At 43.8% G+C, this 13,605-nt stretch overlaps 1 protein-coding gene across 18 annotated transcripts in view; it reads left to right on the forward strand.

Annotated features, from left to right (window-relative positions):
- The window catches only part of Ppfibp2 (PPFIB scaffold protein 2), a 148,655-nt gene that overhangs the window by 64,615 nt on the left and 70,435 nt on the right, over window positions 1–13,605 (forward strand). The window contains exons 1-2 of one of the 18 annotated variants that reach the window (XM_076846821.2): window positions 4,199–4,294; window positions 4,945–5,021. The exons of 14 other annotated variants lie outside the window; for them this stretch is intronic. In XM_076846821.2, the coding sequence (XP_076702936.1) occupies window positions 4,974–5,021 (48 nt within the window). In that variant the 5' untranslated portion in view covers window positions 4,199–4,294; window positions 4,945–4,973. 3 more of the 18 variants (XM_076846818.2, XM_076846820.2, XM_076846819.2) reach the window with 3 other exon arrangements.

Below are 13,605 nucleotides of genomic sequence, written 5' to 3' on the forward strand. Positions count from 1 at the left end.
TGGGAGCATAGACTTGACCTTCCATTGTTGATGGCAAGAAAGCCTCCCTGAACTCCTTGACTCAAGTGCCTTTTGCTGGGGTGCTAGTAGGTTAGCTGTCCACATTCCAGGAAGTATTTCCTGGCTCACGTGTCTGCCAGCCTGCCCTTAGAGAAGCTTCCTGTGCCCTCAAGGATTTTCAATGCATTTTTACTGGCACAGCACCCCACAAGCGGGGGGCTTTCCACTGCTGCAAATTAGCAGTTTTACTTTTCCTAGATTTTTATTCCCTTTCCCCAAGTAAATTGCATTCTACTAAATTCTACCAATCTGGATCCTTTCAGACCTGACCAAAAGAGACTGTTTCAGTCCTCAAAAACCAATGTTTATAAATGACCAAGAATGTGCAAACACTGGAGAAAGAGCAAATAAATCCTTCCCTACTAAATTTCCTGTTTCAGGCCCAAGGGACATGGTGGGTGATGTTGCCAGGTTAGCATAACTTGAGGTCTGAGCATGTAGACACCCACTTACTCTCCACCCAGAAAGAAGGCCTGTCAGAGCCACACCACAGAGTGCCTTCTCCTTTAGGACCCACTAGTGGGCAGGTGGGCAGGCTCACTGGAATTCATGCGTCTACTGCCCAACATTTCAAGGAACTTCTGAAAGTTGTTGTCTAACCTCTTGCTACTCTAGGTGTAATCCTGGGTCAACTGTCTGAACCTCTCTGGGAGCTTATTAGAAATGCACAATTTCAAACTCCATTCCCAACCTACTGGATCAGAAGCTGCATTTTTGCTAGAGCCCCTTTCAGCCCTCTCAATTCATTATAGATGCGGAAGTTTTTTCTAACCCAGAGTTAGTGAACTATGGGTTACATTTGTTCCACTGCCTGCTTATTACACCCCACCAGCTAAGAATGTTTTTCACATTTTTCAATGATTGAAAAAAACTCACAAGAATATTCTATAGTGTGAAAATAATATAAAATTTGAATTTTAGTGTACATAAATAAAGTTTTGCTGGAACACAGCCACATTCATTTGTCTACTTATTGACTGAAGTCACTTTCACTCTACAAGTAGTAAAGTCTAGTATGAAAGAAATTATATGGCCCTCCAAGCCTAAAATATTTATCATCTGGTCCTTTTACTGACCCTATTTGGAGGTGTGTTCTCCATGCTTGTGCACTGATGGTGGCCAGGATGCAATTTCATGTTCAGGACTTTCTCAGCTGAGTTCTTTCCTCTCCTCGCTCTCTTCTCAGGAATGGCAGGCCACTATGCAGCATATCTGCTGAAGGACACAGCCTGTATCCTAGTAACAAGGGGTGTCCTGGCAGTTATCCCCATAGCTAAGAGGCCAAGGCTCAGGGGTGAGCTGAACCCAGGATGCAGGTGATGGTTCAACAGAATGGCATGTGGCCCACAAACTCCTCTCAGTCTATAATTCTTCCCCATGAGATGCTGCTGACTCCTGGTAATTGGCAGGAGGAAGACATCAGGGGCCCCTCTCAGCCACTTGCTGGGGTCTGTAATCTAGACCCCAAGATGAAGGTGGGGGCAAGCTGTAGTATGTTCCCCTGTCCAAACCTGACCACTCTGGCCTCAGCTAAGCTTGCAGATCTCTCAGTCTCATATTCGCCTGTCCTTTACCCATAGCTGGTTGCCTCATGTTTCAGACAGTCATGAGTTGCAGGTGAGTGGAATGTTTATGGGAAGCCCTGAGGGCTCTGAAGGTCAGTGTGGTGATGACCCCAATTTTTGTAGCCTTTGTGGTCTCTGAGATTCTACCTCATAAAAACAGTATAATGGAAGCAGGATTCCTAATCCCTCCACTCCCACCCAATAATAGTGGCAGCCTAAACCTTTGAGAGTAACTGCTTAGACTTAAAACCCAGGTTTCCAAACTGATAGAGGTCACAGACAATTTTTATAACCTCATGAAAACTTTGTTTCAGAGAATAGAGATTTATACATATTAATAGTACTTTGTACTTTCTTATGATTATATTTGATACCCTGAAGCCCATCTGTGGCCCCCCGTGGACCCCTGGCCAGGACAGCCTTTTGGGTGAGCATGTTGTAGTCATTGTTCACCTTTCTGGCCAGGTGTGAGTGGGAGCCCTGAGTGGGCCCAGCACCGGCGATCAGTAAGCAGGTGCCTAAAACTCCTGCATTCGCTGCATCTCACTCATTCCCACCCCTTTCCCTCCTGCCAGCCACATAGAAGTGCCCTGCTCCTAGATCTTTTGGAGTGTTACTTTGTGGGGTTTTAAATTAAATGATAATGTAAGTAAAATATACTTTGGTGTTTAAAAAAAAAAAACAAAAAAATGAGATAAGAATTGTTACTTGAGGCTACACGAAAATATGTTAAGAATTTAGTTAGCTCAGTCTGTTTGGATTTCTCCTTCCCTTCCTCCCTCTTTTCTTTAACCTTTCTCCTTCTGAACTTCTGCCCCACTGCCCCCCCCCATTAGTTCATAGAGGTGTGAAATGCGCTAAAGATGAAATTGGCTCTGCCTTTTCCTGAGTCAAGCATCATTACACCGAGGAGACAGACCTTAAAGTCTATTTTCTCCAAGTCAATTTTTTGTCTTCCTTTGCATCTCTCACCATTTGAGCCTCACTCTTTCAGAGAAGGCTTAAGTTTCTGCTGTGTACCAGGGATTATGGGAGGCAGGAAAATGAGAAAAGTGAGTCAGAAATCAGACATACTTCCTCTGGTCTGGTGTAGTAGAGAGAGGCTTGTCAGCTGTCAACTATGGTTCATTGAACTAGAGAATAGGTGTTCAGGACAGAGCAGGAGAAGGGGAAGCTTCCTGGAGAGCTGCATCTGAACCACCTCAACAAGGAGGTTAGCAAGGCTGATAAGTAGCCATGCTGCCACTTTGTCACCTGTCTCCTCCTCTCCTGTACTATAACTTGTAGAAGGGCATTGAACTCTTCCAAGGAGAGTGAGCCACTCTGCTCCACCTTTCGTTTTCCAGCTCCCAAATCAGCTCCCTAGCCTCCTCCCTGGAGCCCCAGGTTCACCTTTATTACATACCATGTGATGAATTCTTTATTTATCTAGGGCAGAAAATCAGTATCATTTGCCTTGGGTGCTGGGCAAATGTGTGTTGACCTAATGAATTTCTTCATTTGCCTTTCCCAGGCTTCTAGACAGTAAAAAGAAAACATAAAGATACCTCCCCCAACCCTGCCCCTGTACTCTTAAAGATGTTCTTCACATCCTGTCACAGTCTGGGCCATGCTCTGGAACTGGGCCAGGAGCCCAAAAAAGGGTCTAGAGCTCAGAGCAGGGCAGTATAGCCTGCTTTTCCTTCTGGCCTCTAATCTGGGTGTGTCTCCAGGAATGTATTCCTCCCCCATGCTGGTTTCTGGCTAGAGCTGTCCTCCCTGCACCTCTGTGTTCTCTAGGCCAGATTGCCTGCCTAAGCTGTGCAACCAGACCTTGTTTTTGTTCACTAAGGCCCATGCTTCAGGGCTTTGGTAAACATTGATGCCATGCTACAGGGCCTGCTGATACCCAATAGGGCCTTCTCTTTAGGTTGGAACTTCCGGAGAACCCCCTGGTGGCCCCCAAAGGCATGGGAAGGCCCCCTACAGTCACAAGAATTGAGCCTGCAAGTCATTTATGCCGGCAGAGTGCAGAGCCCTTGCATGTAACTGCTGTTCCCAATGTACCCACATCAAAGATCACTTTCATAATCGGTCATAGCCAAAGGCCACACATTAAGGGCTGGGCAAGGGAGAAAAACTGTTTTTAGGGGGAGCTCTCAAAGGAGCTGGAGTGAGTAGGAGGTAGGGATGGCATCTTGGGAGTTCTGAGTAGTCCACCCTGGTTAGCTAGCATGTGACTGGCCCATAAGAAAGCACATTCTAGCTTCTCCAAGGTTCCTGCCTACCCAGAGCTGTTCCCAGGTCTCATGGAAACACACATGAAGTGGTCTCACCCTTGCCACCTTCCTAGTTTGTAAAGCAGGTCCTAAAATATGGGGATCAGCCAGGGAGGTAGCCTGGGACTTCACAGAAGCCATACCTCCTGATTTGGAATGTGGCCTCCAAAAACCTTGTGTGGTGGCTGACAGCCCAGAGCCATAGTCCCCAGAGAGAGTGAGTGGCAGAAGTCTCCAGTTTGCAGCAGTTGTCTCTGGTGAACAGTGGCAGCAGCGCCAAGGACAGAAAACTCCCTGCCCAGAGCCTGGCACACTGCAGGCCCAGCATCAGAACTGGAGCTGGTTCTGAATCTGTTCTTTTTTGGAAACAGCTTTTCCTAAGGGCACAGCCCCTGGTCTGCCTGTAAAAGGGTAGGCGTGGGCTTTGGGGCGGGGGTCAGACTGTGTGGGAACCAGCAAGCTCCTCCAAGGCAGCACTTATTTTTAGTCATCTCCCCAGTCCCAAATAAACTGAGAGCAGCTGGGAGCCCGTGGGTAAATGCAGAGTGAAGCAGAGACAGGAAATCGGGGGCTCTCGGTAATGAGTTCCAGCCACTCCAGAAGGGGGAAGCCAGACAAGGAATTTTCTTCAGGACTGTTTCTCTCTGGCAGGCTCTGGTATTATCACTGAAGAGAATGTTCCTGCGTGCACACAGGCGTGTGTGTGTGTGTGTGTGTGTGTGTGTGTGTGTGTGTGTTTACAACCCTACCCAAGTCTTTCTTTTTCCCCTACCTGTTCGTGACGTTTGCTCTACAGGGCTCCGAATCCCAGCCCCAGTATCTCTGTATGTGAGTGTGTGTGTACACGCCTGACTGTGGGGGCGGTGGGGGAGGACCCTGGAGCAGCACAGTCTGGTCTAAGTTGTTATGTATCTAAAGCTGTTTAGGGAAAGGCTGAAGGACACAGGCCAGGGAAGTGGGGAAACTTGAACACAGCTTGGCGTTCCTGAGTGGGAGGGGGCAGAGGCAAGGAAGAGGAGAGGACTTGATCTCCAGCCAGAAAAAGGGCTTTTTCAACCCAGGACTCTAACTGCTGACATGGGTGCCCAGCATGGATGGGGACATTGATGTTTACAAGCATTTCTCGTGGCTGAAGAGGGTAAGTGACTGGCTGCTTTGTCTGGGTCTCTGTGGAGATGAGTGAGAGGAGAGACACTTTGGGGTGTTTGGATTTTGTGTGTGTGTGTGTGTGTGTGTGTGTGTGTGTGTGTGTGTGTCTTAGGGGGAGGTATTTGTCCAGCAGAGCCCTGTTGTGGCCACGTTCTTCATGAGAATCTAATTATAGACACCAGGGCAGAAACAGTCAGCTGTCTTTGTTTCTGCCCTGACATTCTGGTGAATGAGCCTCTGTAGAGAAAGGAAAGAATGAAGTGAGGAAAGTTAGTTATTTTAACTTTGACTCTTACACAGAGTCCCCAAACACTGTGACCAGAAAAATATGCCTACTGCTTTTTTGGTTTGTGGACACACAGAAAGCTGCTGCCTTTTAAAATGCTCTCAATTTGGAAGTCATTTAACTTTTTGTAGTCGTTAACCCTTTTTAATGTTATCAGGAGCGGAGGGTACATCTGCCAGCAGAATGAGCTCCTGCATTTCCGGAGGGAGGCTCTAGGGGAGTTGTCTTTTGAAAGAAGTCTGAAGCCCAGGGTTTGAGTTACAAGTTGTCCATGCACTATCTTTAGGGGTTGAGTGTTTGTGTGTGTTGTGAGTGAGGAATGAATGAACAATGGGGGCTGGAGTTGCTTATACTATAGAACTGAGGTGCTCTCTTCTTGTGGCTGACTTTAAATGGCTAAGATATGTATGCCTTTATTTTCATATTGAGGAATTTTAGGCTGGAAGGGCAAGAACAGCTGACAGATAAGAGATTTGACTTTGTAACTGCATAAGGACAGGAGGGTCAGGAAGTGTCTGGCATGGAAGGGACAGACAAGTCTCTGCTGCTCAAATCCCAAACACGTGGCTGATTGGCTTTTTTGTGTGCTCTGTGCAACACTCCTTCAGGAAATAATGAGTTCCTGATGCCGGGTGTATAGTGGTAAGCAAGATCCCATCATCTATAGACCTTCCACCTGATGTAGGAGATGGAGGTTACACAGTCCCAGGAAATAACCATCAGATTACAGATAAGCGCAGTAAAAGGAGCAACATAGGCTTAGGAAAGCTATTGGTGATTGAGAAGGAGGATCAAGGAGCTCTCTTTGAGGAAATAACACTTCACTGAAACCTGAAAGAGCAGTAGGAGTGAGCCAGGTGAAAAATGGGACTGGAGAAAACATTCCAGGCAAAGCAGATGGTTATGTGTAAAGGTCCTACGGCAAGAGGGAGTCAGACAAGATTCAAGACTGAGAGAAAGCCAGTGTGGCTGAGCTCTGTGATGGAGAGTAGAGGCAGGTGGATGCCAGGTCATACAGGATAGTGAAGGCTACAGTAAGGGTGGAGGGCGATGGTGGTTTGAATAATGGGGGACTTGTAACAAGAAAGTGCCATGGGACTCACTGTGGGGTCCAATTTGCATTTTAAGAAAATTATGCTAGCTGTGATGTGGTCTATGAAAAGTTGTGCTGGGAAAACTGAGGCAGCTGAGCACAATTATGAAGATGAACTGCTTGTAGGAATCAACTAGTAAAACCCTATCATTTAGCAAAACCCAAGAGAAGCCTAAGAATTCCATGGTTGTTAGTGTCTTGCTGTCAGTGGTGCAACTTGGTCTTGAACCCTGTTCTTACTTTCATCATCTCTTTTGCCACCAAATATGTAGGAAATTATTGTTTAGAACTCAGTAGAAATTCCATTTGTGCTCGTCCTTGATTAGCTAGGGAAGAGAACATCACATCCATCAGAGAGCTATGCTGAGATGACTAGATATTTTGACAAAGGTTTACATCATCTTTAGATTTAAAAAATCTCATTGGCAGAATAGGTAAGAAACACTCTTCCCATTACTTAGTGTTCATTTCTTTGTTTCCAATTTAAAGAATCTTATAACTGAGAGGTCTTTCCGCCCATGGCGTGCCTGGGTTTGTGGGATCCATGTCCCAGTCGCTGGGCAGATGCTGTAACTCTGTACCTTATGCAGGAGTTCTGCCTGTGGAGGAATTAATTCTGCACATGATGCAATGGAAGATGGCCCTGTCTGTTCTAACTTCAAGGGCATGAGCTGTGGCTCCTGTGCACAGTTGGAAGTTTGCTTAGAAAAGCTCTAAGCCAGGAGACTTCTGAACGCCCAGGAGTGCTCATAGCAAAACAGATATTTTTCTTCTACTTGTATAATTTTAAGGGGCATCTTAAAAAAACAAACAAAAAAAACTTACAAAATTTTAGATGTGTCATAGACAGTTTTATCACAGTATGTTCTCTGTTTTCTACCCTAAATACTACAATGGGATTTTAAAATCTCCTTTTAAAAATTTCCTTTTCATCCTGTGACCCTGATCAGCACTCACCCTGATTCTGAAAGACAAAGCTCAAGCCCCTTAGCTTCCTTGGGCTTTGGACTTTTTCCAACCCAGCCTCAACTTACTTTTTTAGCTTTGTCTTTTAAGTCTACCTCAATAAGCTCCCAAGTATACTCCCTGTATCTTATGAACTTTTACCCCAGATTTTATCCTCCTCCCATCTAATTCCCACCCTCTTTATCTGATCCCATCAGGCCCCTCCCTTCCCACAATATTTTTGTTGAGATTCCATTGCTCTACTGGGATCCCCCAGCACTTCTCATCTGCCTGGATTACCTACTCCCTTTCATCGTCTTCCTTATGGAAAGCAGGCTTCTCTGAACCCACATTTTTGAAGGTAGAAACACTTTCCCCTTCTTTCACATGAAGGAGGTGGGTTCCACAAGAAGAGGGGTCTAGATATATGTGACCTAGTGCTCTTTGACCAGTACAAGAGGGAATGCCTCAGGAAAGGGGGTGACACTGTTCAGAGAGGCACAGAGCTGGAGATAAATATTGGCTCAGAAAAGAAATATTAGCTTCAGGGCCCTTGAGGGATGTGATAAAATGTAATATTTTAGTGAAAAACACGAAGTTTGGGGTGAGGCCTGTATTAGAATCTGGCTTACCAGGTATGTGATCTTAGTTAGACTACCTCGAAAGCCTGGATTTCTTCATTTGTAAAAGCAGAAAGATAATAGTCCCTTCCAAGTATATATTTTGTTAGTATCAAGTAATGCATGTTAAATGCTTAGAACAGTACCATGCATGTAGGAAACATTCAGTAACATGTTATCTATTAACTGCTATTGGCTATTACTGGGAAGAAGAAATTGAAAGAGGAACACATGAGAATGATTGATTCTTTCTGCTAGGACATTGCATCTGTCCCTCAGCTCTAGATTCTTTCCCATGTTCCAGGTCAAGGTCTTAAACCAAACAAACTAAGGACCTAGGAGAGGTAGCTGCAACCTGGCCCACTGTAGGTAGCCAGAGGTCCCATTTGGTTGACTGGTTCTGGCCAGCTTGGCTCTGGTTGCTAAATGAATGCTGACTAGGGCTGATCCCACAATTCATTCTCTTAATAGTCACACAAGGTAATTCCTGCCACAAGTACCCAAAGGACCTTAGTCCCCTTGGTTATTTGAATTCTGACTCACCTATAGCTCCCACCTGTCCTGGGTTGAGGTTAGTGGATTCAACCACACAGCCATGAAAGAACCTCTAAATATAGCTCCCAGCAGGGTCTGTGAGGTCTACTCATGGCTCTCTGAGCAGGAGTTCATTTTCCCAGGGGGAAAAAATAATATCATGGCACTGTCAGCATTTTCACACTGCTCCCTGACTTCCAGCACTTTCGGGATTTAAGCCAAATTCCAACCCAGAGTCACAAAGAAAAAGGAATCACCATTAGTTCGCCATACATTTCTCTTTGACTCTGCAGTTGGCTGTGTAGTGAACTAAAGCTGTTGATGTGAGACTTTATTCCATGTCCTCTGATACACTGACCCACTGGACCCTAAGAGGTACAAAGACAAATAAAGGCCTCTGACTTGCCTCACACTCATGTTGGGCTGTAGTAGAAGCTGGAGGTGTGGGCAACAGCTTCTGTGGAAGAAGTTCCTACCCAATTAAGAGCACAGATCCTGAATCCATCCAATTTCATCTTTTTGTGACCTTGGATGATTTATTTAACCTTCCTGATATTCAGTTACTTTCACTGTAAAATATGGTTAAATAATTCAACATATGCAAAGTACTTATAAAATGTGTTAGTTATGGGGATGGTGGCATTGATCCCAACTGATAGTCTCTGGGTACTCCAGAACCACATTTCCAACCCTGATTCTAAACAGAGAAGTTTTCAAGCCCTTGGGGAGAACAAAAGTAGGCAAGGTTCCTCAAGAGTTCCAGTGGTCCATGTAAAGGACGATGGAAAAGCTCCATAAACTCAACAAGCCAAAACAACTGTTTACCTGTCCGAGATTTTATTAGCAGGACCGTAGCGGCCAGTCTCAGAAGAGAAGGGAGGAGAGAGAGAGAGAACATGAACAGGGTGTTGATTTTTATGGGCTTAACACAGGATGAGGAGGAGCAAGCACCACTTCAGGGATTGGAGATGAACCATTCAAAGTTCGAGCCATTCACAGGGATTGGAGGTGACGGTTCACTCGCCATTCAGTGAGGCATGGAGCTCCCTATTTCTACCCAACACACCCAACATGCATGCCCTTCCTGTTTCTCGGTAGAACTTAGCAGCTACAATTCTACCATCACTAACTACCCCAGCTCTGTACATCTGACTCCTATTTGCTAGCTCCTTGAAGAGAGGCCCTGAGACTTATTTTACCTGGTGGGATTTAAGGAAGTGGCATCATTACCAGGGTCATTTTCTGCATAGCTTGGGGATGTTCCAGAGCAGCACAGCCATTGGTAGTTTTATGGGCTGGCAGCAGTGCTTAGAGATCCTTTGACTCATCCCTACATTCCTCTCTCTTACCCTCTGTAGCAATTCATTCATCCTTTTCATGTCTTCAACCTTGTATGCCTTTAACTGAAACAAAACAAAGCCAAATTTAGATGAATTTTTGATTTTCCCTTCCCTTCATCACAAAATGCAACTATGTTCACAGATATTATTTTTTCAACTTCTATTTTGTGGGGGCAAGATTCCCTTCTCTTGGTGAATGTTATTCCATTTTCCTATACTCTCAAACCAATCCTGTTCCAGATCAACCTGTTCCTTTGTTTCTTCTCTCAGCTTCTCCCTGCCTGTCTCTTGTTCTTGGAGAAAAATGCTCCCCCTCAGTTCTTAGGGGAAAAACCAAAACTAAATTTGGCCTTGGACTTGCCTCTTGATGCTGCCTTATAACTTATCTTCCTTTCACTCTTAGGAAAAACATCTAAAACCTCACCATCTCTATTCCTTTCCCACCTCTCCCCAACTCACCCCACATTGGCTTTGTCCCTGTACTCATCTTTCAGACTTTGTTCATCTTTCCTATGTTGTTTTGCTACATCTAGTTCCCAAATAACCTTGCCCATCTTTTTTCCCTAGAATTCGTTCCCATTTGGGAATCTTGTAAGATTACTGGCATTCTTGTGACAAAGAACAGCTTCTCACTTTGTCCTTCCCTTAATTCCATATTCTCCAGCTATGGATTTTTCTGCCTATTTGATTGTTGCCTCCTCATGTGGAAGGTATAGGCAGTCTCAGGCGCACAAGGCAATTAGCTCTAATGGCCCCAGATAAGCTACATCAGTGACAGTGCCCACTCTATCCCCAACTCCAACACCTTTTTGTCTCTGAAGATGTTTTCAATAAAAATGAGTTAGTATGTCTTTTAGAATTGGAAAAGTAAGGAAACTAAAGAGTCTTCTCTTCTTATTCTCCTCTTGGTTTTAATACCATCCTTTATAGGACATCTTCAAACAAACAGCACTTATATAGTCTGGTACTGTAAACTCCTTATGTATCTAGCCACTTGATAAAAAGCAGGGATCAAGCTCAGCCAAAGTATTTTTGGAAAAGATCTTGGTAAATCAAATGGATCCTCTCACTCCAAATTTCCCAGGAGGATCAGTTAGGAGCCTCACACCAACCCCTTGGTTGGACAACTATGGACTGTCTTCAAGGTATTATTTGCTATGGTTGCCGTGTCAGTCCAAGAAGATCAGAATGTCTGAAAGGTAGTGATTTTCATAGTTTCATTGATGGCTCATTCAGACTGGGAAAACTATATCCAAAGGGCTATTTTTCCGTTCTCCTTGCAGAGTTCTTTTATAGACTTCAGATTCAACCACTATAAAACCTCTTCTCTCTTTTGAAGGTAAGATTTATTTATCTGTGTCCTATGTCCCTGCTGTTGGTATACATACAGTACTACTCATTCTCTCTCTCTCTCTCTCTCTCTCTCTCTCTCTCTCTCTCTCTCTACTTAATTATGCCAAGTAGGTGCTCAGGAATAGTCTAGTAATTGAATACATGCACAAATGAAGCTTAACAATATGGATGTTGGTTGAACTAAAGGTGGACATTTAGATCAATGGGGTAATGATAGCCCTATCAGCAACACATAGCCTTGCTTTACATATAAGTGAAACTGAGGAGGGCAAAAGGGTCAAGGTCAGGATAGGATCTCTCTTGTTGGACCCCTGGTAGGTAAGGAGGTGATTGTACTCTATTCACACTGCATTTGGAGGAAACTTCTTTAACTCTGTGCCAAAGATTAGTAGATTTGTTTGACTATTCTATATCTAGGAAAAAGTAGAACTTGTCTTGGGAACATATGGGTTTATAATAACTACCAAAAAGCCCTAAGAGTCCTTCACCAAAGAACGTTGAAGTTTTCCTATTTACAAGTACCTGCTTACACTCATACTGTTTGATTCTCTTGGTAATGGGTAACCTAACCCATGTAATAGGAATTGACTATAGCCTCTGTGATCTACTTTCTTTTACTTGTTTATTTAGGTCCCCTTATTTTTAAGATCTGTATTTTCCAAGTTTCTAAAAGTCTTGCATTTAAGAGTGGTGCTTTGAGCTTGAGATCTAGCCTTGGTGACTCTGATATTACCCCAAAATCCTGTGCTTGTTAGGCATGGCTTACTTTCAGTTGATTTTCTGGATTTGATAAGAACCCCTTGACTAGGCAGCCTGGAATTAGTACACATTTCCTTTTGTTTTCTTATTCATTCAAAAGCACCAGCCTAATGGAAAAACAGAAAAGTTTCCAAGACTCATCTAGAGCCAAGACTTACCCAGTGTGTTGTGTTCAAAATATCAGCGTATTTGTGGACAAAGAGCTATCATATGATTGAACATGCTCTGACCAGTTGGAACAGTATATTTACCATGGCAAGGATCCTGAAGAAACTGAACTGAATTCTAGTTCATAGCTTATAGGAGGCACTGAAGGAAATGTTAATCTTTATAGGACCAAGACTTGATATATATATCAAGGCAGGAGCTCTGAAAAGCAACTGTTGGCTCTGAAAACCAATGTGATGGCTGTAGCTTTCGCTCTGGGGATTGTCTATATTCAGATTTTTTCACACTCTTTCTTGCATACCACTGACACCCTCATTGTGACTTCTTCCTTGTCCCATCTGACTGCTCTGGAACCTACTCTGTGGCCAAGGTCAATCAAATGCAGTATTGATCAAAGTTTTTTCTGGGGTATGTCAGCCAGATAATGAAGCAGATCTGCCCTCACCCAGCATCCCTGAGGGTATACCTGAGCATATGTGAAGGATGCATTCTCCTGGTAGAAGCCAGACAGGGTATAAAGAAGTCATATTCCTGGGATTCTAATGGCCCCCAGTCATGACTTCAAGTACTCATACTCAATTCCAGAACTCTGTGGAGAACCTAACATGCCTATCATTTGGCCAAGCTACCAGTTGAGGGATCAGATCAGAGTAAGCAACATCATGGAATCTGACCAGCCGCTGTAGTCAAAAGATGATAACTTTGAGGAGGACAATGGGGTTAGTTTAGCTGGAAAGCTCAACCTAGATTTGACCTAACTTTTAAATTGGAACAAAAGTAAAAATTCAAGATTTTTTTTTGTGATTGATCATTATTCTTATCGAAATTCTTAATGTATTAATTATAAATGTATATAGCACATAGAACTTATAGTGCATAATAAAATGCTTATAAGGAGGAAAAAATTATGGCCACAAAGAAGATGTGACTCAAAACACAGGCACCTTTTCAGGAACAATGGAAAAGTGAACACATCACTAGCTTTGTGTGCCAAAGGTGTGATTCCAGAGCTGTTAGCTAACAGTGGGTTCTGTGTTGTCACTTAGGCTTTTAAAGTTTTTCTTTCCAGCCTGAAAGTATTTTGGCTATTGTTCTCTTGGGATATTGATACAGATTTTACAGATATTTCTTAGCTATTATGATCAGAAATATTGCCTCTCTTGTTCTATTGCACAAAAAGAATGAGTTAATTAAAACACTCAGTAGTAACTGTTGTATTCTGCTACCTTTCCTATCCTCTACTATCCCCCCTCCCCTCCCCTCCCATCTTCTCTCTCTACCCCTTCTACTGTAATTCATTTCTCACCTTGTTTATTTTCCCATTCCACTTACAACCTCTTATATGTAATTTAGTATAACAATGAGGGTCTCCCTCCGTTTCCATGCAATTCCCCTTTTCTCTCCCTTTCCCTCCCACCTCATGTCTCTGTTTAATGTTAATCTTTTCTTCCTGCTCTTCCTCCCTGCTTTATTCT

Source organism: Callospermophilus lateralis, chromosome 2, assembly GCF_048772815.1.
Source record: "Callospermophilus lateralis isolate mCalLat2 chromosome 2, mCalLat2.hap1, whole genome shotgun sequence".
NCBI classification, from domain to species: domain Eukaryota; kingdom Metazoa; phylum Chordata; class Mammalia; order Rodentia; family Sciuridae; genus Callospermophilus; species Callospermophilus lateralis.